The 21,644-nt window shown below is 44.7% G+C and overlaps 2 protein-coding genes across 2 annotated transcripts; one reads left to right on the top strand and one right to left on the bottom strand.

The window, feature by feature from the left end:
* Nucleotides 1-2,493: 2,493 nt before the first annotated feature.
* On the bottom strand, nt 2,494-8,419 carry LOC139472458 (mammalian ependymin-related protein 1-like). The gene is made up of 6 exons (XM_071254935.1): nt 8,241-8,419; nt 7,282-7,392; nt 6,750-6,828; nt 5,189-5,359; nt 3,711-3,811; nt 2,494-2,603 (listed from the first exon to the last, which is right to left on the bottom strand). Exons 1-6 carry the CDS (start codon nt 8,382-8,384, stop codon nt 2,556-2,558), a joined length of 654 nt encoding a protein of 217 aa, XP_071111036.1. The 5' UTR covers nt 8,385-8,419; the 3' UTR covers nt 2,494-2,555.
* Nucleotides 8,420-12,318: 3,899 nt separating this feature from the next.
* Nucleotides 12,319-19,688, top strand: LOC139472214 (uncharacterized). The gene is made up of 7 exons (XM_071254589.1): nt 12,319-12,356; nt 12,552-12,696; nt 14,429-14,539; nt 15,433-15,511; nt 17,347-17,517; nt 18,422-18,522; nt 19,635-19,688. Exons 1-7 carry the CDS (start codon nt 12,319-12,321, stop codon nt 19,680-19,682), a joined length of 693 nt encoding a protein of 230 aa, XP_071110690.1. The 3' UTR covers nt 19,683-19,688.
* The last annotated feature ends 1,956 nt before the right edge of the window (nt 19,689-21,644 follow it).

Genomic DNA, 21,644 nt, shown 5'->3' with positions numbered 1-21,644 from the left:
GCCAATCCAACATGCATGGCAAACATCATTGTGTCAACTGCTGGTGATAGCATAAATGAAGTAACTTTTCTAAGGACAACTAATTGAGGTTTTCAACCTTGCTGATATTGACCTAGATCAGCATGTCCTGCTGGATATTCCTGAGTTAACAGATCTTGAGAGTCGTCCCATTCTGTCTCAACCTATCAATCACAAAGAATGTCTGCAACCGCCTAAAGTTAAAGTAAGTTTCTTTGTCAATTTTCATCCTGATGGCGACCGTGGTCTAGTGGTAGAGCGTCCACCCGAAGAGCGGAAGGTCCGGAGTACGAACCCCGGCCGCGTCATACCAAAATACGTTAAGAGATGGTTCTTGTTGTTACCCTGTCTGGCGCTCGGCATTAAGGAGCTAAAACAAGAACTGGTCGGCTCGGAGTCAGTAAACTGTGTCTGAGTGGGGTATTCATGTTAAACTGCGGCATGGTATCTCAGTGGGCTAGCACTATAAATCGACATCAGTCCGTACTAGTACAAGCAGCCACACACCCACGTGCATGTACGTCGTTATTTAAGTGCAATAATCTTGGACGCTACGTTAAACCCCATTTCACCTCACCTCCTGATAGAATTGTTGTGAGTTCATCCCTATATGATTTTAATTAGTATATTTCCATTATCTATGTATTTTATACCAGTATTTGCATATAATGTTAATAAACTTTGTGTTTCCTTTTCTTCTTCACTTGCATTATTTTCAATTAAGGTCAGGTAGAAAATAGCGTTCATCCTCGAATAACCATCGTATTTCCTTTAATAAACACCACCCGAAGAAATAATTGCCTCCCTTTACAACTTCAGGGGTCAATTTCAACGAAGTGGCACATTAATATTAACAGACTTTCGTTCTAAGAATATATCTATCCCCCACCCCGTCAAAAATGTTCTTTAGAAGCTTCTCCAGTTATTAGGTCTTCTTTGAAAGCGGCACTTGTTTTTACCAGTAAGGAAAACAATGCAGGGTGGAGAACCATGTTATGACAAATGCCTCAGAACTTGCTGTTTGCTTACTATAAATAAACAAACACTAAGGTGCAATTTTGCAAACTTCTCACTTGCTTTTACATCATCTGCAACCGAGCCCACAACATCTTCCGGACATCCTTGTGATACGACACCTTCCGGTAATACCACCGTTGGATGTTTGTTGTCTGGCAGACATCATAGAATCTGGAGCTGTCAACAGTTGTGATGATATTAATCTGAGAACAAATGCACACGAAAATTCGCACCGCTCCAAATCGGATTACTATCTGCTGTAAGTTTTGCCTGTCTGTAGAAACACGTCGACTAACATAGGTGTATTTGTATGACATAAACTTATAGCTAAACGAGTATATGATGAACAACATTCATGGAAGCATTAAGCTTTATCAAGCATTGCGCATAAGTTTGATCGATTCTTGGCAATAAGCTTGATCAAGCCTTACAAACAAGCGCGTCTCTGTCCTTGGCAATAAGCTTGTATCTGCCTTTGGCAAGGAGCTTGATCTACCCTTGGCAACAGGCTTGATCAGCCCTTTGCATTAAGCTTTATCAACCCTTGGTAATAAGCTTGATCATCCCTTGGCAATAAGCTTGATCAACCCTGTGTAATAAGCTTGGCAATAAGCTTGATCAACCCTTTTTACTACAGTACCCTACTACAGTTACCTAAACGCATTGTCCTTCCATGTCGTCACGGTCATATAGCTGGAATATTGCTGACTGCGGCGTTAAACAACAAACCAACCAACCGACCAACCATGTCGTCACGGTCAGTTAAGCCATGACTTTGCAGCTCGCCTGGTCAGCATCGGGATCGGGTTATCTCACTCAAGGAGTGATTGGTCTAACGACGCTCACTCCGAATTGTCTCCATCAGCATTTATACTCGCATAATAAAGAAACGCAACACCAGTTTATGCTCACGTTAGTTTTACTTACTCTCAGTCCGGGGCAGTCGGGTAGCCTAGTGGTTAAAGCGTTCGCTCGTCACGCCGAAGACCCGGGTTCGATTCCCGACATGGGTACAATGTGTGAAGCCCATTTTTGGTGTCCCCCGCCGTGATATTGCTGGAATATTGCTAAAAGCGGCGTAAAATCTTACTCACTCACTACTCTCAGTCCATCTATCAATACACGACAGGTTCAGTCTCGTCACTAAATGGGGAGAATTTAATCGGGATTCGAGTCTATCGACTGTATACCGCGCTCTCCTCTGCTAATTGTGACGGTGTCATGCATCAACCAAGTCAGCGAGCCTGACCACCCGACCCCGTTAGTCGTCTCTTAAGACAAGCATTGACCCCTTTTACGGGGTTGCTGGAGACCTATTAGTATTCTAAGCCGGATCTCCACGGGTTGGGATGTACATGGAATCCATCCTGGAGCGATGTGATATTGCTGGATTATTTGAATCCACGCCTAAGGGAACATGACCCCAAATTAGTTTAAATAAACAACAGACAATTCTGGTGAGAAAGAAAATGCATGTTCTTTATGCCAAAATTGCCATTCCCTGAGATCACGTGGGACTTCTACAGTGTCAGGATGCCGTGGGAACGCCTGGTGGAACTGTCTGGCGGCTGAAACAGGAACTAGATGTACATCCTATTTGATCATTGAACCCAATTAAGCAGGACACCATAGCTCGAGGATGACTACGACAGGGACTTACCTACAAAAAGCTATGTTCACGAGCTCTGTTAACCCAATCGAAGCAACCATTGTGTTAACTGGGTTTCGTTTACAACGTCGGCATTCAGTACTAGAGGAAACGGGGCCATTACAAGACAAGTTTCCCCTTACACTTGTAATGAGGCAGTGTAATTTTAACAACATGCATAATGAACAACCGAACAGTAATGTGTACGATATTGTCAACAGCATCAATGTTATAACTATTGCTGCAGCTGCTACTACTACTACTACTCCTAAAACGACAATCCCGAGAAGATCCGGGTCCGAATTGTCCCCAGCAACCCATGCTTGTCGTAAGAGGCGACTAACGGAATCGGGTGGTCAGGTTCACTGACTTGGTTGATACATGTCATCGTATCCCAATTGCGTGGAACGATGCACATGCTGTCAACCACTGAATTGTCTGGTCCAGTCTCGATTATTTACAGACCGCAGCCATAGAGCTTAGATTGGGGCGAATGCGGCGTTAAGGAACAAACAAACAAACAAACAAACAAACAAACAAACAAACAAACAAACTAAAACGGCAAAACCTTTTCCATACACAAACAATGAAATACCATTATTCAAATAATTACCGTTAACTGTATCATCCTTAACCCAATGTCACCTGCTATAACATTCAGCGAATAAAGTGAGTGAGTGAGTGAGTGGGTTAGTGAGTGAGTGAGTGAGTGAGTATGGCTTTACGTCGCTTTTAGCAATATTCCAGCAAAATCACGGCGGGGGACACCAGAAATGAGCTTCACACATTGTACCCATGTCGGGAATCGAACCCGGATCTTCAGCGTGACGAGCGAACGCTTTAACCACTCGGCTTCCTGACCGCCCCCAGCGAATAAAGACCACCTCAGATAACGTAGCCCGATATAGGCACAGGCACAGAAGCTAGGCACTTTCGGGACCTCCTCCCCCACTATACAAGCCTATATCACCACTAAAATAACGCCGGAAGTCATGTTGTGACGTCGAACATCTGCGTCTTTCACTACCTCGACGTCCACGGCCTTGCACGACGGCGGCGGGTTGAACACTGCGGGGTCCTTGATGCCCACCGTGACGTTCATGAAGTTGGAGTTCTGATACAGCGACACTGGAAGTACATCAGACAGATGATCACGTCACGCAAGTAATCAGTTTATATGAATTACCTTGCACACTGGATGTCAACGTCGATCGGACCAATGATGAGGTGATGGTAAATGAGGATCAAGATTATTGCGGACGTGTAAATGTGTGTGTCTTTGTGGGAGTTGATATACTTACCGACAGAAGAGTGAGAGAGTTGGGTTTTACGCCGCTTTTAACAGTATTACAGTTATATCACGGCGTGTCAGCTTAATGTGGGAGAAAAGCCCGAAGTGATGCAGGTCTCAGACGTTTACCAGTTCGGTGAAACCCACGAGAACGGGTATGGTGCTGACAAACCTAGAAACATACTTGGGGTGAACCGGGATTCGAACCCACAATCATAGGTTTCTGGCGTGCCCAAGGGACGCAACTCTGCACAGGGAATTGCGGCGCCTTAGACGACTGGGCCACCCGTGCCCCCACGGACAAAAGAAACGCGAATACCATACATGTTGGTCAATATATGAAAAACTACTCATATTAAAGAGATATCAGAATGGTTCGATGCACAAACGAACATTATATTATATTGCGCGAACCGACGCTGATGAACGCATTACGTGTGATGCCATAGACCCATGACTCGCGATGCCCCATTTGTCTCGTGCAGTATAAGCGTGCAAAGTTTGGAAATTATGTGCAGCATATCGTGATAACAATAAAGACACTCTATGGTTACACATGACTGATCGTAGTTTTGTCAGTAAGTGGTACACATTGGAAACATCTCTTCTTAACTTACATACTTCTTTTTATGTTTCTATGGTTGGCGGGGGCACGGGTGGCCCAGTCGTCTAAGGCGCCGCGATTCGCTGTGTAGAGTTGCGTCCCTTGGGCACGCCAGAAACCTATGATTGTGGATTCGAATCCCGGTTCGCCCCGATTATGTTTCTAGGTTTGTCAGCACCATACCCGTGCTCGTGGGTTTCACCGAAGTGGTAAACGTCTGAGACCTGCATCACTTCGGGCTTTCCTCCCATATTAAGCTGACACGCCGCGATATAACTGTAATACTGTTAAAAGTTGCGTTAAACCCAACTCACTCACTCACTCTATGGTTCGCGTTTCTTTTGGCGGTCAGTATACCAACCCGTACGTGCGCTGGTTTAAAAGTGGTAGCCCACTGAGGTACCATTCCACAGTTTAACACGGATACCTCTCTCAGACACAGTAAACTGACACAGTCCTTGTTTTATCCCGTCAGTGCCGAGCACCAAGCAGAGTAACAAGGGCGGCCATCTTGGAACGTCTCTTGATATGACGTGGCCCGCGGGTTCGAGTCACCGACCAATAAGCGTATGGTCTCATTACACAGGTGATAATGAAATACAGAACTCACCTCCGTCAACTTCCCCCATCAGCGTCTCAAACACGGGGACGACGGGGAACTGGTTGAAGGATATGTGATAGCTGATGTTGTTCAGTTGCCCCGTGAAGCCAAGGATCCACAACTCGTCGTTTGGCCCCGCCCCTCCCAGCCACGTCTTGCCCCACGTCATAACAGCGCCCTCTGTAGCAAGAAAGTAGTGGTGTCTCTTGTAATGTGTAAGTGTGTGAGTGAGTAGTGTTTTACACCGCGTTTAGCGATATCCCAGCAATATCACGGCGGGGGATACCCAGGTGGGAAATTGAACCCGGGTCTTCTGCGTGACAAGCAAACCCTTTAACCACTAAGCTACCCCACTGCCCCAGTGAATGAGTGAATGCAGCCAAGGCTTAATCAAGCGTATTACCAAGGGTTGATCAATCTCAGTGCCAAGGGTTGATCAAGCTTATTGCTAAGGTTGAACAAGCTTATTACCAAGGGATGATCAAGCTTATTGCCAAAGGTTGATCAAATTCATTGCCAAGGGTTGATAAAGCTTATTGCCAAGAGATGATCAAGCTTATTACAAAGGGTTGATCAAGCTTATAGCCAAGCTTATAACACAGGGTTGATCAAGCTTATTGCCAAGCTTATAACACAGGGTTGATCAAGCTTATTGCCAAGCTTATAACACAGGGTTGATCAAGCTTATTGCCAAGAGATGATCAAGCTTATTACAAAGGGCTGATCAAGCTTATTACCAAGAGATGATCAAGTTTATTGCAAAGGGTTGATCAAGCTTATTGCCAAGCTTATTACACAGGGTTGATCAAGCTTATTGCCAAGAGTTGATCAAGCTTATTGCCAAAGGCTGATCAAGCTTATTTCCAAGGGTTGATCAAGCTTATTACCAAAGGTTGATCAAGCTTATTGCCAATGGCAGAGACAAGCTTATTGGTATGGTTTAATGAAGTTTGTTGCCACTGGATGGAAATAATTTCTTTCCCAACAACATAGACTGGCATGACTGGGTTTTTTTATTGAATGAAAGGTTTTTGATCACTTTACATGTGTAAAGTTAGTCGGGTGGCCCAGTCGTCTGACACTCGCTGTTCAATAAGCGTATACCAGGGCGTACCGACCCTTTTATTCCAGCTTAGCCCGTACATCCATGGGTTGTCAGCACCATGCTCATGCAGGCTGGCTTCACCAACAGGGAACATGCCTGCATCATGTTGTGTTTTCCTCCCACCCCCAAGCTCGGCCCATGAAGATCCGGGGTAGAATAGGTCTTCAGCAACCCATGCTTGCCGTAAAAGGTAACTATGTTTGTCGTAAGAGACGACAAACGGAATCGGATAGTCAGTCTCGCTGACTTAGTTGAAGCATGTCATCGTATCCCAATTGCGTCGATCGATGCTCATGATATCAATCCCCAGATTGTCTGGTCCAGATTCGATTATTTTGTTGAAATATTGGCATGTGCGGAATTAAACAACAAACAAACAAACCTGAAGCTCACGTGATATACCTGACACACTCACTCACTCACGCACTTACTCACATACAGAGTTGTGATCTGTACGGTACCTACTCGGTGTACACTGTTTCTTGAACGGCTCTGTCAGTGGCGTCTTTGTACAGGTGGGTCCCTCTATGGTGTACAGGATGCGCTACGACACATAAGAAACCGCAAAGATGGAGGGGGGTAAATTAAATCAGGGACAATAAACACATGGGCATGCCTCGAGGCACTCTGCGTAAAAATGATGACGGTTCCGTAATTTCAACAACATTACCCTCTCTTTTATTTCTCCAAAGGGGCGGTGGGGTAGCCTAGTGGTTAAAGCGTTCGCTCATTACGCCGAAGGCCCGGGTTCGATTCCCTACATGAGTACAATGTGCGATGCCATTTCTGGTGTCCCCCGCTGTGATATTGCTGGGATTTGTCGTTCATGTTTACGTATGTGTGAAACCCATTTCTGGTGTCCCCCGCCGTGATGTTGCTAGGATTTATCGTCCATGTTTACGTTTGTTTCAAACCCAGGTCAAGACAACTAAAAAACTAAACTACAATCTGGAAGTAACATATCTAGGAACATGATGTGACAACACACCGACATTACCTCTTGGTAGTTGTAGATGTAGTCGATCTTGCGGCTGACGCCGCCTGTCGTGCCGCTGGTGAAGAGAGCCAGCCTGGTGTTGTTCAGGTCATACGCCACCCTCGTCAGCATCTGCGAGTGAGTGAGCAACGGTAAGTGAGTGAGTGAGTGAGTGAGCGAGGAATGGTAACTGAATGAGTGAGTGAGCTTAAGGGTGAGTAGGGGAGTCTGGAGGTGAGTGAATGCGTGGTTGAGTTCTGATGTAGTGAGTTGAGTGGTGATCGTGAGTTAATGACATGGCGATTAATCAGTGAATTAATTAATCGGGGAGTCAACGCATGTAAGGCATATCTATGTCAATGAAATCAAACCCCACCCATGAAGACGGGTCAGAAAAGGTCTTCAGCAACCCACTTTTGTCGTAAGAGACAATCTAGTGACTGACATCTTGAGGATCGATCAACGCATGACATACATCACCCAAGTCAGCAAGCTGACCACCCGATCCCGTTAGTTGCCTCTTACGACAAGCATGGGTCAAGCATGGGTTGCTGAAGAGACCCGTGAAGATTCCGGGGTAGAATAGGTCTTCAGCAACCCATGCTTGCCGTAAAAGGTGACTATGCTTGTCGTAAAAGGCGACTAACGTGATCGGGTGTTCAGGCTCGCTGACATGGTTGATGCATGTCATCGATCCCGATTGGGTGGATCGATGCTCATGATATCAATCACTGGATTGTCTGGTCCAGACTCGATTATTTACAGACCGCCGTCATATAGCTGGAATATTGCTGAGTGCGGCGTTAAACATCAAACCAACTACCCCGGATCCACAACAAAAACACGTGTACAGTTCCATCTGACGAACAGCACGGCCACAGCTTGACAACAAAGAACACGTTGCTCTCAATAATGATCAGTTATCTCTTCATTTGATTGTTACAGAGATACAGTTCCCGTTCACAGAACAGATCACCTACCTCGTCTAAAACAACCTGCCCTTCTCGGAAGATACCCCCGTAGGTGCTCTGGTAACCCTCCCACTGGGGGACGGTGCAATAGGGGTAGTACTGGGCCACGCCCACGCCCCACACTATCACCAGGAAAACTAACACCCTCTCCATGGCGAGTGAAGAATCTGGAGCAATGGCGTGACCTACAGTGCTTATCTGTGACTCCAGATCCACAACATAGACCACCTCTATCTGGGGCAGTCGATTGTCTTTATCGTGTACTTGACGTTCCTGTGTTCCAAAAAGGCATGGTTGGTGGTCAACCTTCTTAATCAACACCAGAATGAAAGAGCATAAAACCTCCACCATTAAATCCGACAGCAAATCAGCCGTCTCGGACCATATCAGCAACCCCCAAGATTTCACTAAAAGAAAACTAACAGAAGCAGTCCACATTCGCCGCCACAAGCCATCAATCAACAGAGATCAAGGCTATTTCATCCCATCCGCCTACTATGAACTCATCAAACAATAATCACTTATCCTGTTTATTGGCTTCATCTCCCTATTGGCTTCCACCTATGTGTTCCCTGTCCATCGTGTTGTGACAGCATCACCCCTTTGTTGTCACACCTACCAATGTTATCCCACTGATATATGCAATTGTTGTTACTGTTAATCCTCTTCTATATATATTCTGTACGAAGTCTCTCATTCCGTCTTGCTTGACAACAGTATAAGGAACTATACCGAAACGTCGCCTTTCACAGTATTAAAGAAGTTGTTAGCCATAAAATTGTGTCTATCTTGTCATCCTTCAACTTCTAAGTAATGCCTATCAAACAATTTAACCTTCTTGGGGCTTAAATATCAAATGGTAGACTTGGTTGAGTTAATTTTGTTTGTTTGTTTGTCTGATGCATAACGCCAAACTCAGCAATATTCCAGCTTTATGATGGCGGTCTGTAAATAATCGAGTCTGGACCAGACAATCCAGTGATTGACATCGTGAGCATCGATCCACGAAATCAGGATACGATATTTTAACATACGTACCGTTAGTCGGCTCTTACGACAAGCACAGTCGCCTTTTACGGCAAACACGGGTTGCTGAAGACCTGTTCTACCCCGGGATTGGTGGATCAGGTACCAAGGTTAGCATAGGAAGTAACTACATTGGTTTGAATACAGAGTCCATCGCTCACCTCTCAGTCACCAATGTGATCTTGTGTCTCCGACGGCGTCGACTGATGCTGACATCGACCCCGCTGTTACTGAGATGTCGCTCCTGACCTTTCCCCTCTGCCCCTCTGAAGGTCACGGTAGGATAAAGGCCTATTTGATCCAGTAGATATGTCACATTTTAAAGTTGAGGGGGAAATATTGACACACAGTTATCATTCATGTTCAAATTCTGACAGCTGGCCGGTTTTCTTTCTTACCTTACACGTTTCTGCCTTCTGACATGACCAAATATATAAGTATGACTAAAATGAGTAAAACAAGTCCGAATTTTTCGTGACTCAAGATGACTTATCCTGCTATGAGATTTGTACTGTTTGTATCTTCATCTAAAGAAACAAGCTCGGCTGAAAAACGTGCTTAGGTTTAAATTAAGGAAAACACTTCCAGAAAAAACCCTCCGAAACAGCCTTTTGTCTTACCAATGCATGTCGTGTTGTTTTGAGTACTAAACATGCAATAGCTGGAAGGGGCAATGGGTATTTGTCATTCATAACAACACATCTAATAGCTTTCGTAATGATTTGTAAAGGTGTTCATCGTGTCTTAGATTATGCCTTTTTCTTGGGCCAAAAGGTTCCCCTATCAGAATATGATTCACATATAAACCTGTCGGTGACTTCTTAACCCAAAAGGGAGCGGAGGGATAGCCTAGTGTTCAAAGCGTTCGCGCGTCACCTCGAAGACCCGGGTAAAATGTGTGAAGCCCATTTTTGTTGTCCCTCCGTGATAATGCTGGAATGTGGTTAAAAGCGGCGTTAAACAATAATCACAGAATTGTAGAAAATCATGGTAGTCGTTGTGCCCTGGGCTGGGTTTCTGTGAACACTAATATCGCCCTCGTTTTACCCTTCAGGTCGTGCCCCATCACACCAAAGTTCAGTTTGTTGAAATACTAAATAATGTTAAGTAAATGTTACATAAACTAGTTTACACAATGTCGATAAATATTATCATGATAGACCCGTTATGTCAGTTATTGTGAGATAATGTTGAACATCAACATATATAATCTCAGGTGATTTCAGTAAACTAACCTTTATAACTGATCTAAATAAATGTCTGTTACGGTTTCCCAGTTTATCTATGTAAATATTATGAAAGCTGGTGATATGTATCTATTTCTGGAGTCTTGGGCTCCAGGCAGCACTACCGCTGAACCTTTAAGTAATGTAGGCGTTTCGTTTCTAACTGTGTGTTAAACTGACCTTGTGTAACAATAAAAACAGACCTGTCGTTGAGAGCACGAATGCGTGTATCTATGTGTAATAACGTACTAACTGTAACAACAGCTGGTGGACCAGACTAAAACGTAGTCCCAAATATAAAGATGATCCAATTTAGATGAATATGGCGTCCCTGTATCAGCAGGTGACGGATTTATATGGTTATATGAATATGGCGTCCCTGTATCAGCGGGTGACGGGTTTTGATGGTTAGATGAATATGGCGTCACTGTATCAGCAGGTGACGGGTTTAGATGGTTAGATGAATATGGCGTCCACATATCTGCAGGTGACGGATTTAGATGGTTAGATGAATATGGCGTCCCTAAATCAGCAGGTGACGGATTTAGATGGTTAGATGAATATGGCGTCCCTGTATCAGCAGGCGACGGACTTAGATGGTTAGATGAATATGGCGTCCCTGTATCAGCAGGTGACGGATTTAGATGGTTAGATGAATATGGCGTCTCTGTATCAGCAGGTGACGGATTTAGATGGTTAGATGAATATGGCGTCCCTGTATCAGCAGGAGACGGATTTAGATGGTTAGATGAATATGGCGTCCCTGTATCAGCAGGTGACGGATTTAGATGCTTAGATGAATATGGCGTCTCTGTATCATCAGGTGACGGATTTAGATGGTTAGATGAATATGGCGTCTCTGTATCAGCAGGAGACGGATTTAGATGCTTAGATGAATATGGCGTCTCTGTATCATCAGGTGACGGATTTAGATGGTTAGATGAATATGGCGTCCCTAAATCAGCAGGTGACGGATTTAGATGGTTAGATGAATATGGCGTCCCTGTATCAGCAGGCGACGGACTTAGATGGTTAGATGAATATGGCGTCCCTGTATCAGCAGGTGACGGATTTAGATTGTTAGATGAATATGGCGTCTCTGTATCAGCAGGTGACGGATTTAGATGGTTAGATGAATATGGCGTCCCTGTATCAGCAGGAGACGGATTTAGATGGTTAGATGAATATGGCGTCCCTGTATCAGCAGGTGACGGATTTAGATGCTTAGATGAATATGGCGTCTCTGTATCATCAGGTGACGGATTTAGATGGTTAGATGAATATGGCGTCTCTGTATCAGCAGGTGACGGATTTAGATGCTTAGATGAATATGGCGTCCCTGTATCAGCAGGTGACGGATTTAGATGGTTAGATGAATATGGCGTCCATGTTTCAGCAGGTGACGGATTTAGATTGTTAGATGAATATGGCGTCCTTGTTTCAGCAGGTGACAGATTTAGATGCTTAGATGAATATGGCGTCCCTGTATCATCAGGTGACGGATTTAGATGGTTATATGAATATGGCGTCCCTGTGCATGCATTTGAATGAACTGTCATGTGGTAACTCCAAGACATTCGAAATGGGAGATGGTTGTAATAAGATGATTATTCATAGATTTTACATCCACGAGCCAAAATGTTCTTAACATTATTACTCTTTACCATACAACATCAGTGCACCAGCATTGACAAGTGCTCGTTCTTCAACACAATATCGGTGGGGTAGCCAAATGGTAAAAGGGTTTGCTCGTCACGCCGAAAGCCCTGTTTAGATTCCTACAAGCGCATAATACGTGAAATATTGTCAAACCAAAGTTTTTTGAGCGTTTCACCATGGCCAGGAGAAGAAACGGGGTCCACATTACTCTGACGTGAGGTGAGACGTCTTGAGAAAGCGAACGAGCGGGGAAAACGGACACGTATCCAAATGTTAGGTGACCAGAAACATCTACTGTCCGTCACAACGTCAATTCCTGAAGGAAGGCGTTCAAGTTTTTGAAGATACTGTCTATCACAGACATAGAATACCTGATAAGATAGTAGACAGAACTTTGTTGAGATTACAGTAACAATGTTTTCGGAGTCGCGGTTTTCCTTTGGTCATTGACGTCCGTTGTTAACGGTTACTATATATGTGCCCCCAACCAGTGGGAGGGAATCCAGGATGTCGTCACGGGGACGGAGGTGGCAGGGACGTTGACGGTGATCCAGGTGAGTCGACACAGGTGGCCAAGATGCTCTTAAACATTGTAGCAACTGTTGCGTATGTATATCCGTGTTATATCTATGGCGACTATTTAAGTGGGCGATTCCAGGGTAACAACATCGTTTATTTCGACCACGATCCTCAATCACCCCTTGAATACATACGGCCGCGAGGCAGCGTAGTCATTATTTGTTTCCAAGGAATCAAGCTTGGTTCCTGCAAGGGGAAACCAAATAGCATCACACTAACTGTATATTTGCCTGCAATCTACACATTGCTCACATATTAGGCAACGGTAGAGTTCGCACACAAGTTTTTCTGTTTGTTTGTTATATAACGCCTTACTCAGCAATATTCCAGCTATATGACGGCTGTCTGTAAGTAATCGGGTCTGGACCAGACAATCCAGTGATTGACCTGAACATCGATTCCCGCAATTTGGATACGATGACATGCCTCAACCAAGTCAGCGAACCTGACCACCCGATCCTGTAACTCGCCTCTTACGACAAGTATGGGTTGATGAAGATCAAGTCTAACCGTGATGATCACGGGTGCACAAACTATGCATTGAGTTTGACTCATTGGACTTCTATGAGTTATACCCACCTTATTTCAATACTGGACTTATTATACTACACCGAATATAGGCCGTGTATATTGACGGGGTGTGTGGGGGGGTGGGGGTGGGGGGGTGGGGGTGGGTGGGGGTGGAGAAACCTAGTGTAGACGAACCCGTGAAGTATTGACGATGGGGATGCCGGGTGCTTAGAGTACAAACAGAACGTAATATCACATTATAACTGGCTTCAGTCAATTCCAAACCCCTGGGCACACGGGTGTCACAGTTGTCGCGACACAGAGTTGCGTCCCTTAGTTGTGACAGTTGTCGCTGGTATGACGTGCTGGTTCTTTTGACCAAAATGTTAAACGTCTATGGATTTCTTCGCTTCGGGCCTCAGCGACAGCAAGCTGACACACTGTTATATTCTGTAACTGTTGAAGGGGCATCACACACAACTCACTCACTCACCCTAACCCTCTATACATACAACACTGTTCCAGTTTACATCACGGCACAGTACAATTCGAGCCTAGACTAGACAAAGCACTGGCTGTAAGCGTGACAAGCATTGGTTACTGGTCATATCATATCCTGGTGGTCCTCTAGGGGAATTAGGGGGCACGGGTGGCCCAGTCGTCTAAGGCGCCGCAATTCGCTGTGCAGAGTTGCGTCCCTTGTTCACGCCAGAAACCTATGATTGTGGGTTCGAATCCCGGTTCGACCCGATTATGTTTCTAGGTTTGTCAGCACCATACCCATGCTCGTGGGTTTCATCGAAGTGGTAAACGTGTAAGACCAGCATCACTTCAGGCTTTCCTCCCACATTAATCTGCCACGCCGTGAAATAACTGGAATACTGTTAAAAGCGGCGTTAAACATAATTCACTCACTCTAAGGGAATTCTGAAATTGACTGGAATTGTCCTCTCAATTGCACCCAGAGATATTCATTTCTGGAGAGGCAGTTATGTTTTAGTATTGAGTGAGTGAGTTGTGTTTAACGCCGCTTTTAACATTATTCCAGTTATATCACGGCGTGTCGGCTTAATGTGGGAGGAAAGCCCGAAGTGATGCAGGTCTCAGACTTTTACCACTGACACGTGGCGTTAAACCCAACTCACTCACTCACTCACTACTGTATACTCGTAAATAATATACGTTATATCCTGACAGAGTACAACCAGGTTCTCCTTTGATGTCAACAACACCAGAATAGCTGCCTCTACATCCGGGTCACGGAATGGCGGTTTGTTCAAGAAGGACTTCCTATTCCTGTATCAGCAGGTACCAATATTGCCCCATGAAGATTATTGGTCCCCAGACACCTGGGGTCGTAAGAGGTGACTTAATGGATAGGGTGGTCAGGGAGACGGTCGATTTGTGTCAATGTACCCCGACGACGTGGAAGGTGTTCTTAATTTCTCGAACTCGAGCATCTGGTCCAGACGCGATTATTTACAGGCCGCCGTCATATAGCTGGAATATTAGTGCGACGTTGAATACCAAACAACAAAAGCGTACTGCTTGTATTCCCCCGTGAGGTCCCGACCATGAATAAGTCCCCAGCAGTTAATGGATCAGGTGGTCAGATTCTGTTACTCATCGTTACGCGTTCTGAAGAGACTCAGCTGATGTATTCCCAAGAATCTGGTTGTAGCCAATACCTATGATGGGAATGCTTCGTTTTTGTTTGTTTGTTTGTTTGTTGCTTAACGCCGCACTCAGCAATATTCCAGCTATATAAAACGGCGGTCTGTAAATAATCGTGTCTGCATGAACCAAGTCAGCGAGCCTGACCACCCGATCCCATTAGTCGCCTCTTACGACAAGCATAGTCGCCTTCTACGGCAAGCATGGGTTGTTGAAGACCTATTCTACCCCGGATCTTCACGGGTCGCTTGTTTCTACTGTATCCAGGGCCACGCGGGTACTTGTTTTCCTGTATCAGGTTGAAAACAGATTGGCAGCCCAAACAAATTTGATTTATGTCGTTCAAAAATCACTTGGTTAGTCAACTTATATAATTTATATTAGCATAACATTTACTGATTTACCTAACAACAAGCAACGACTCAGGGCACTATGACTTCCATACTTATATTTAAATGACCAAATGACCAAGGAGCGAAGTCTCTCTGCCAGCCATGTTCCCGTGTTCCTGTGTTTGTCTTCCTCAGAGAAGAGTTTACATCATGGACGGGGGACGGTGCCGGGCACAGCAACTCCTCCACGACTTCCCGTCTCCATGTCTCCCCCGTAGGTAGCCGAATAGTGGTACATCTATCTCAATGTCTCCCTCGTAGGTAGCCGAATAGTCGTACATCTATCTCAATATCTCCCTCGTAGGTAGCCGAATAGTCGTAAATCTATCTCAATGTCTCCCTCGTAGGTAGCCGAATAGTTGTACATATATCTCCATGTCTCCCCCGTAGGTAGCCGAATAATGGTACATCTATCTCACTGTCTCCCCCGTAGGTAGCCGAATAGTCGTACATCTATCTCAATGTCTCCCCCGTAGGTAGCCGAATGTCGTACATCTATCTCAATGTCTTTCCCGTAGGTAGCCGAATAGTCGTACATCTGTCTCCATGTCTCCCACGCAGGTAGCCGAATAGTCGTACATCTATCTCAATGTCTCCCCCGTAGGTAGCCGAATAGTCGTACATCTATCTCAATGTCTCCCCCGTAGGTAGCCGAATGTCGTACATCTATCGCAATGTCTCCCCGTAGGTAGCCGAATAGTCGTACATCTATCTCAATGTCTTCCCCGTAGGTAGCCGAATAGTTGTAATCTATCTCAATGTCTCCCACGCAGGTAGCCGAATAGTCGTACATCTATCTCCATGTCTCCCACGTAGGTAGCCGAATAGTCGTACATCTATCTCAATGTCTCCCCGTAGGTAGCCGAATAGTCGTACATCTATCTCCATGTCTCCCCCGTAGGTAGCCGAATAGTCGTACATCTATCTCAATGTCTCCCCTGTAGGTAGCCGAATAGTCGTACATCTATCTCATTGTCTTCCCCGTAGGTAGCCGAATAGTCGTACATTTATTTCAATGTCTCCCCCGTAGGTAGCCGAATAGTGGTACATCTATCTCAATGTCTCCCCCGTAGGTAGCCGAATAGTCGTACATTTATCTCAATGTCTCCCCCGTAGGTAGCCGAATAGTCGTACATCTATCTCAATGTCTCCCACGTAGGTAGCCGAATAGTCGTACATCTAACATATGTATTTTCTAATGTATATTTCTCAAATATAACCCATAAGGATAGAAAGATTAAATGTTATAAATTTCCGATTTTGGCATTTTAGCCATTATCAAAGTTGATTGTTCAGTTCGAGAAATATGATGTCACTTTGCTTTGTTGAGAACAATACAACATGACGCCATCGATTTTTCCGGAAAATGGTAAACCTCAAAGATCTGCATCACTTCATACTTTTCTTCCGAATCAACCTGACGCGTGATATAACTGAAATGCTGGTCAAAGCGGCGTAAAACCCAACTTAGTGACTAACACATTGTTCATAACGTCACAAATTGATAACGTTCCTCCTCGAGTATGAATGACGTAATTCCCTAGCCAAATCTCGCGTCTAACACTATTCCATAACATGGCGTATTGACCTAGCAGCTCGCTGGTTATTCTACAATTCACCTAACTTGTCCAGTAACATGATTTATTACATTTCTGTGTCGCCTTACACCAAAAACAAAGTTATAGGATAGCCTAATGGTTAAATAGTTGTATTTGGACGAGCACAGTACTCAGAATGACAAGCGAAGGACAAGACGACCGCGACAATGTGGCTAGAATTGGGGATCTCCGGCCATCGTAGAGTCAGAATAATGATAACAAGAGGAAAACTTGCTATCTGAATTTGAGAAGAAACAACAAAATAAATTTATATACACAGAAATACCAAACTGGCTATTTTCAGCATGTTGATGAGTGGGTGAGTTTTAACGCCGCTTTGAACAGTATTTTAGTTATATCCCGGCACGTGAACTTGATGAGGGAAGAAATCCCGAAGTGATGCAAGCCTTCACCACCTGCAAATCATTCATGTCATTCGTTTCCTCTTCAGAGACATTCACGTTCTCCTGGGGCATCATGTGGTTCGGGCTGCCTGGTTCAACCAACAACCTATATATGTTTGGGTATAAGGGTGCTGTAGGCGACCTGTACTGCCACGTACAAGTGTCGGATGAGACACAAATACCCGTCACTATGCAGCAGACAGGAACTGTCAACAACGGTGAGTCTCTAAATACATTCCGTTAAAATTACCGGACAGGATACTCCCCAGTATATCACGTATTCAGGCTCTGTTTGTAAAACATTATGAGTGCAGTTATGAATGATAATATAATTTTGCCGTCTTCCTTTCGAAATCCCCGGAATTGTGACCTTGCCTCTGCAACTTCATCAGGTCCTGGACGATGGATGCTCCCAGTCGGAAAGCTACAAAGGTCTTCCGGTATCTATGCAGGTGACCTGAGACCAGAGTTACCTCCCCTAAGTTTTACCCGGAAGAAAGATAACAGAATATCGTGTCCTGTCTCAATGGTTTGTTAGTACCTGCCAAATTCGTTGAGTGACTTGTGATCGTTGCTGGTATTAAATATTAGACATAGTTTTGTTTTTTAACCTCAATGTGTATTCCAGCTTCCCATGATTTGATCCCAAATTGAAGGCTGACGAGTATGTTTCGCTGGATGCTTCCGGTGTTTAACAATGATTACTGCAAACTGAAGACTCGCAACAGGAGTATAGAATATAAGTGATGTTAATGATAGTTGGCTGTCTTGTCACAAGGACAGTAATTTTCGAGGCCCCCATCCTGGGGGCGGTGGGGTAGCCTAGTGGTTAAAGCGTTCTGTCGTCACGCCGAAGACCCGGGTTCGTGTGTGAAGCCCATTTCTGGTGTCCCCCGCCGTGCTATTACTGGACTATTGCTAAAAACAGCGTAGAACCATTCTCATTCATTCCCCTCATCCTGGGCCAATGAAGGCCGATGTGTTTCGGCTCAATACATCCGATGACCATTACTGACAGCGATGGTGGTGATATGATAAGTTTAAGTGGAAAGTATCACGTTAGTTTGCAACAGGTGTACAGCCTTTGAGGAATATGAGTCATTGGGTGTTGTCTTGTCACAGCGCCCGTGTTCCGGACGACAAACTACGCGAATGTAACACTGGGCATCAAGAACCCGGATGTATTCACACTCCCGTCTATCTGCAAGACAGCAGAAGTAGAGGTTGGTTAATTTTCCTTGACATTTAATGTTTATTTTATTTATAACATCAAGTAAACGATAGCAGTCCACCACTCCCAAATCCTCAAAGAATACTTGAAACATATTTAAGACTTCATATACCTAATATTATTCGCAACCGCTTTGGTTGAAATGAGGGTTGTAACAAAATTCGTGAGGCTTAATCCCACGAATAATCGTTTACTGAAACTGATGCGTCGTGAATGAAGGCCGAGGTCATTACACACTTGACGGCCCTTCCGGGATAGTTATGCTTGTCGTAAGAGGCGACTAACAGGATCGGGTGGTCAGACTCGCTGACTTGGTTGAAGCAAGTCATCGTATCCCAATTGCGTGGATCGATGCTCATGATGTCATTCACTGGATTGTCTGGTCCAGACTCGATTTTTTTTTAGACCGTCACCATATAGTTGGAATATTGCTGAGTGCGGCGTTCAACAACAAACAAACAAACAAAACACACTTGACACTTGATCCTTTACAAATTACTCTTCTCTCAAGAAATTAGTGTGTGTCAAGCTTGAACTTGAACGTCTGGCAGCTTCTCTAATAGACGCCACATTAATGATCAGTAGCAACCCCTCGATTTGACGTTTGGTGTAAGTTGCATTGGTCACGGTTTTACCATCCTCGAGAATCTGGGGTATTACATCTCCATTCTATAAGGATAAATACCGGGGACCCATTCGCTGCCATAGTTGATTACACTCACGATAAGTGAGATAGAGATGGTTACGTCACTTCCAAGACAACGTCAAATGGGTTTATACTTTATGTCATCATAGTGCGCCAGCGAGATGGACAGTGTTTGCGTTATATCTTGATGTGGGAGGAAAGCCCAAAGTGATGTAGGTGTTTTGTTTGTTGTTTAACACCGCACTCAGCAATAATCAAGCTATATGACGGCGGTCTGTAAATGCCATTTATGACAAGCATGGGTTTCTACAGTGAATCTGGAAATGTTATCGCTCTCATGTTGTATTGTTGATATGTCATTGTCGTATTAATGAACTGGTCCTGACTGGTTGTGACACCCCGGAGTCCACAGTGATGCTATTTGCAAAAAAAATAACTCAGCTCCTTATATTTTACAGGGTACTTTCGACGCACCGGCTTATTTTATCGGATTGAATTTTCAGTGAGGTTGTGTGAGGTTGTCTCAGGGCAGGGACATTAAGTGATTGTAGGAATAAAGTGAGAGGAGTATTTCTGACTGGTTTGTCTTAAATGTAGTCTCAAAATTATTATGGCGATGTATTATGTCACCAATGACAACGAGAGGCGCCCCTACACATGGAAAGAAGCAAAATAGAAGATAAAAGTTGGACTGCCAGCCGTCTCCTTGAGTTATCGTTGATAATAATAATCAGAATATTTTTTCTATATTCACAAGAATATGATTTTACGATTCCCACTATTAAATATCAATTATGCCAGGTGGCGCCTGTGACAAAAATAAGTCAATTGTTCACCTGAAAAAAGCACACTTGTCAAGAATATGGAATTGCATCAGTCATCCTTTTTGTCACTGATGTTGGCAAACATGGATCATGCTATCCTCAAGAAGTCGACCCTGGGTTTATCCAACTTCCAGCAATATTCCAGACACGGTGGAGAACAGCAACATTTGACGTGACACTGTAAGGATAGATTTCGGGTGTCGACGAGCGAACACGTGGACCACTAGGTGACTAAACCTCCCCTAAAACATTACTCAACCGGAAATTCCCAACAGAATGTCGTTTTGACATCAGTGGATGAAGTTTTTGATTGCGATGTGTATTTTGTGCTGACAGAGTCGCGGAGTTATGTATAATATTGACGTTTCCAACACGGTAATCTACCATACAGGAACATTCATGGATAAATGCCTACATGATTCCTGGTATCGATCAGAAATATTTATATCGTGCTCTAAGATGTACAGAATAGGTCAGCCATCAGTTATCTGACCTGATCCAGCGAGGCCCCCATGACATCCCGGATGTGCAGGGTGTCCCTTTACAATGAATCCCAGGCTGGTCGATCTGTTTCAAGATGCTCACATTTTCTGGAACATATCTGATAGCTTCTGATAAATTAGATCAATTTATAACCAGTTTACTTATTAATACATCAGGGTTTGGATCAGTATCGTGTCAGGGACATCTGAAGACGAGTTGGGAATCAAACCAGCGTTATGGCGGGAAGAGCAAATGCACACACAACTGGGCTACCTCACCTGCCACACACAGGGGTAATGGATGATAAAGTCAAATAGTAACCCGACTGACTCACTTGAGGACCCCAGCTCACTCACTTGAGGACCCAACTGACTCACTTGAGGACCCAGCTCACTCACTTGAGGACCCAACTGACTCACCTGAGGACCCAACTGACTCACCTGAGGACCCAACTGACTCACTTGAGGACCCCAGCTCACTCACTTGAGGACCCAACTGATTCACCTGAGGACCCAACTGACTCACTTGAGGACCCCAGCTCACTCACTTGAGGACCCAACTGACTCACCTGAGGACCCAACTGACTCACTTGAGGACCCCAGCTCACTCACTTGAGGACCCAACTGATTCACCTGAGGACCCAACTGATTCACCTGAGGACCCAACTGACTCACTTGAGGACCCCAGCTCACTCACTTGAGGACCCCAGCTCACTCTTGAGGACCCAACTGACTCACCTGAGGACCCAACTGACTCACTTGAGGACCCAGCTCACTCACTTGAGGACCCAACGGACGCACCTGAGGACCCAACTGACGCACTTGAGGACCCAACTGAGTCACTTGAGGACCCAACTCACTCATCTGAGGACCCCGCTCACTCACTTTAGGACCCAAGAAATAACGAAAGTAATTGTTTGTTGGCTGACACATCACAGCAGTACTGCCATGCGACGACGTCATGTAAACAAACCAGACAATAGAGCTATTTGAAAACAAACTATATTAAAATAAACGTGTGATATCTCATGAATAATACTGACACATGCATTTATCAAAGACATAAGCTTATATATGTTAGGTTAGTGGCCTGATGCGTCCTCAAGATGTGTTTAGATGTCACTGAGGACCGGCATCAATGTCCATCAATATCCACCACGTG

The sequence above is a fragment of the Haliotis cracherodii genome, unplaced genomic scaffold, assembly GCF_022045235.1.
Source record: "Haliotis cracherodii isolate W230 unplaced genomic scaffold, xgHalCrac1.p SCAF_24, whole genome shotgun sequence".
Lineage (NCBI taxonomy): Eukaryota > Metazoa > Mollusca > Gastropoda > Lepetellida > Haliotidae > Haliotis > Haliotis cracherodii.
Note: the sequence above shows the minus strand (reverse complement) of the source record. Positions and strands in the feature narration are given on the sequence as shown.

Coding starts and splice junctions, on each gene's coding strand:
- LOC139472458 (XM_071254935.1), bottom strand. CDS start 8,384: ATGGAGAGGGTGTTAGTTTTCCTGGTGATAGTGTGGGGCGTGGGCGTG. Junction 6,829..7,281: donor ACATCTACAACTACCAAGAG/GTAATGTCGGTG, acceptor TATGTGTCGTAG/CGCATCCTGTACACCATAGA. Junction 2,604..3,710: donor GCAAGGCCGTGGACGTCGAG/GTAGTGAAAGAC, acceptor TTCCTGTTTCAG/CCGCCAGACAGTTCCACCAG.
- LOC139472214 (XM_071254589.1), top strand. CDS start 12,319: ATGGCCAGGAGAAGAAACGGGGTCCACATTACTCTGAC. Junction 12,357..12,551: donor GGGGTCCACATTACTCTGAC/GTGAGGTGAGAC, acceptor TTGAGATTACAG/TAACAATGTTTTCGGAGTCG. Junction 14,540..15,432: donor TCCTATTCCTGTATCAGCAG/GTACCAATATTG, acceptor TGTCTTCCTCAG/AGAAGAGTTTACATCATGGA.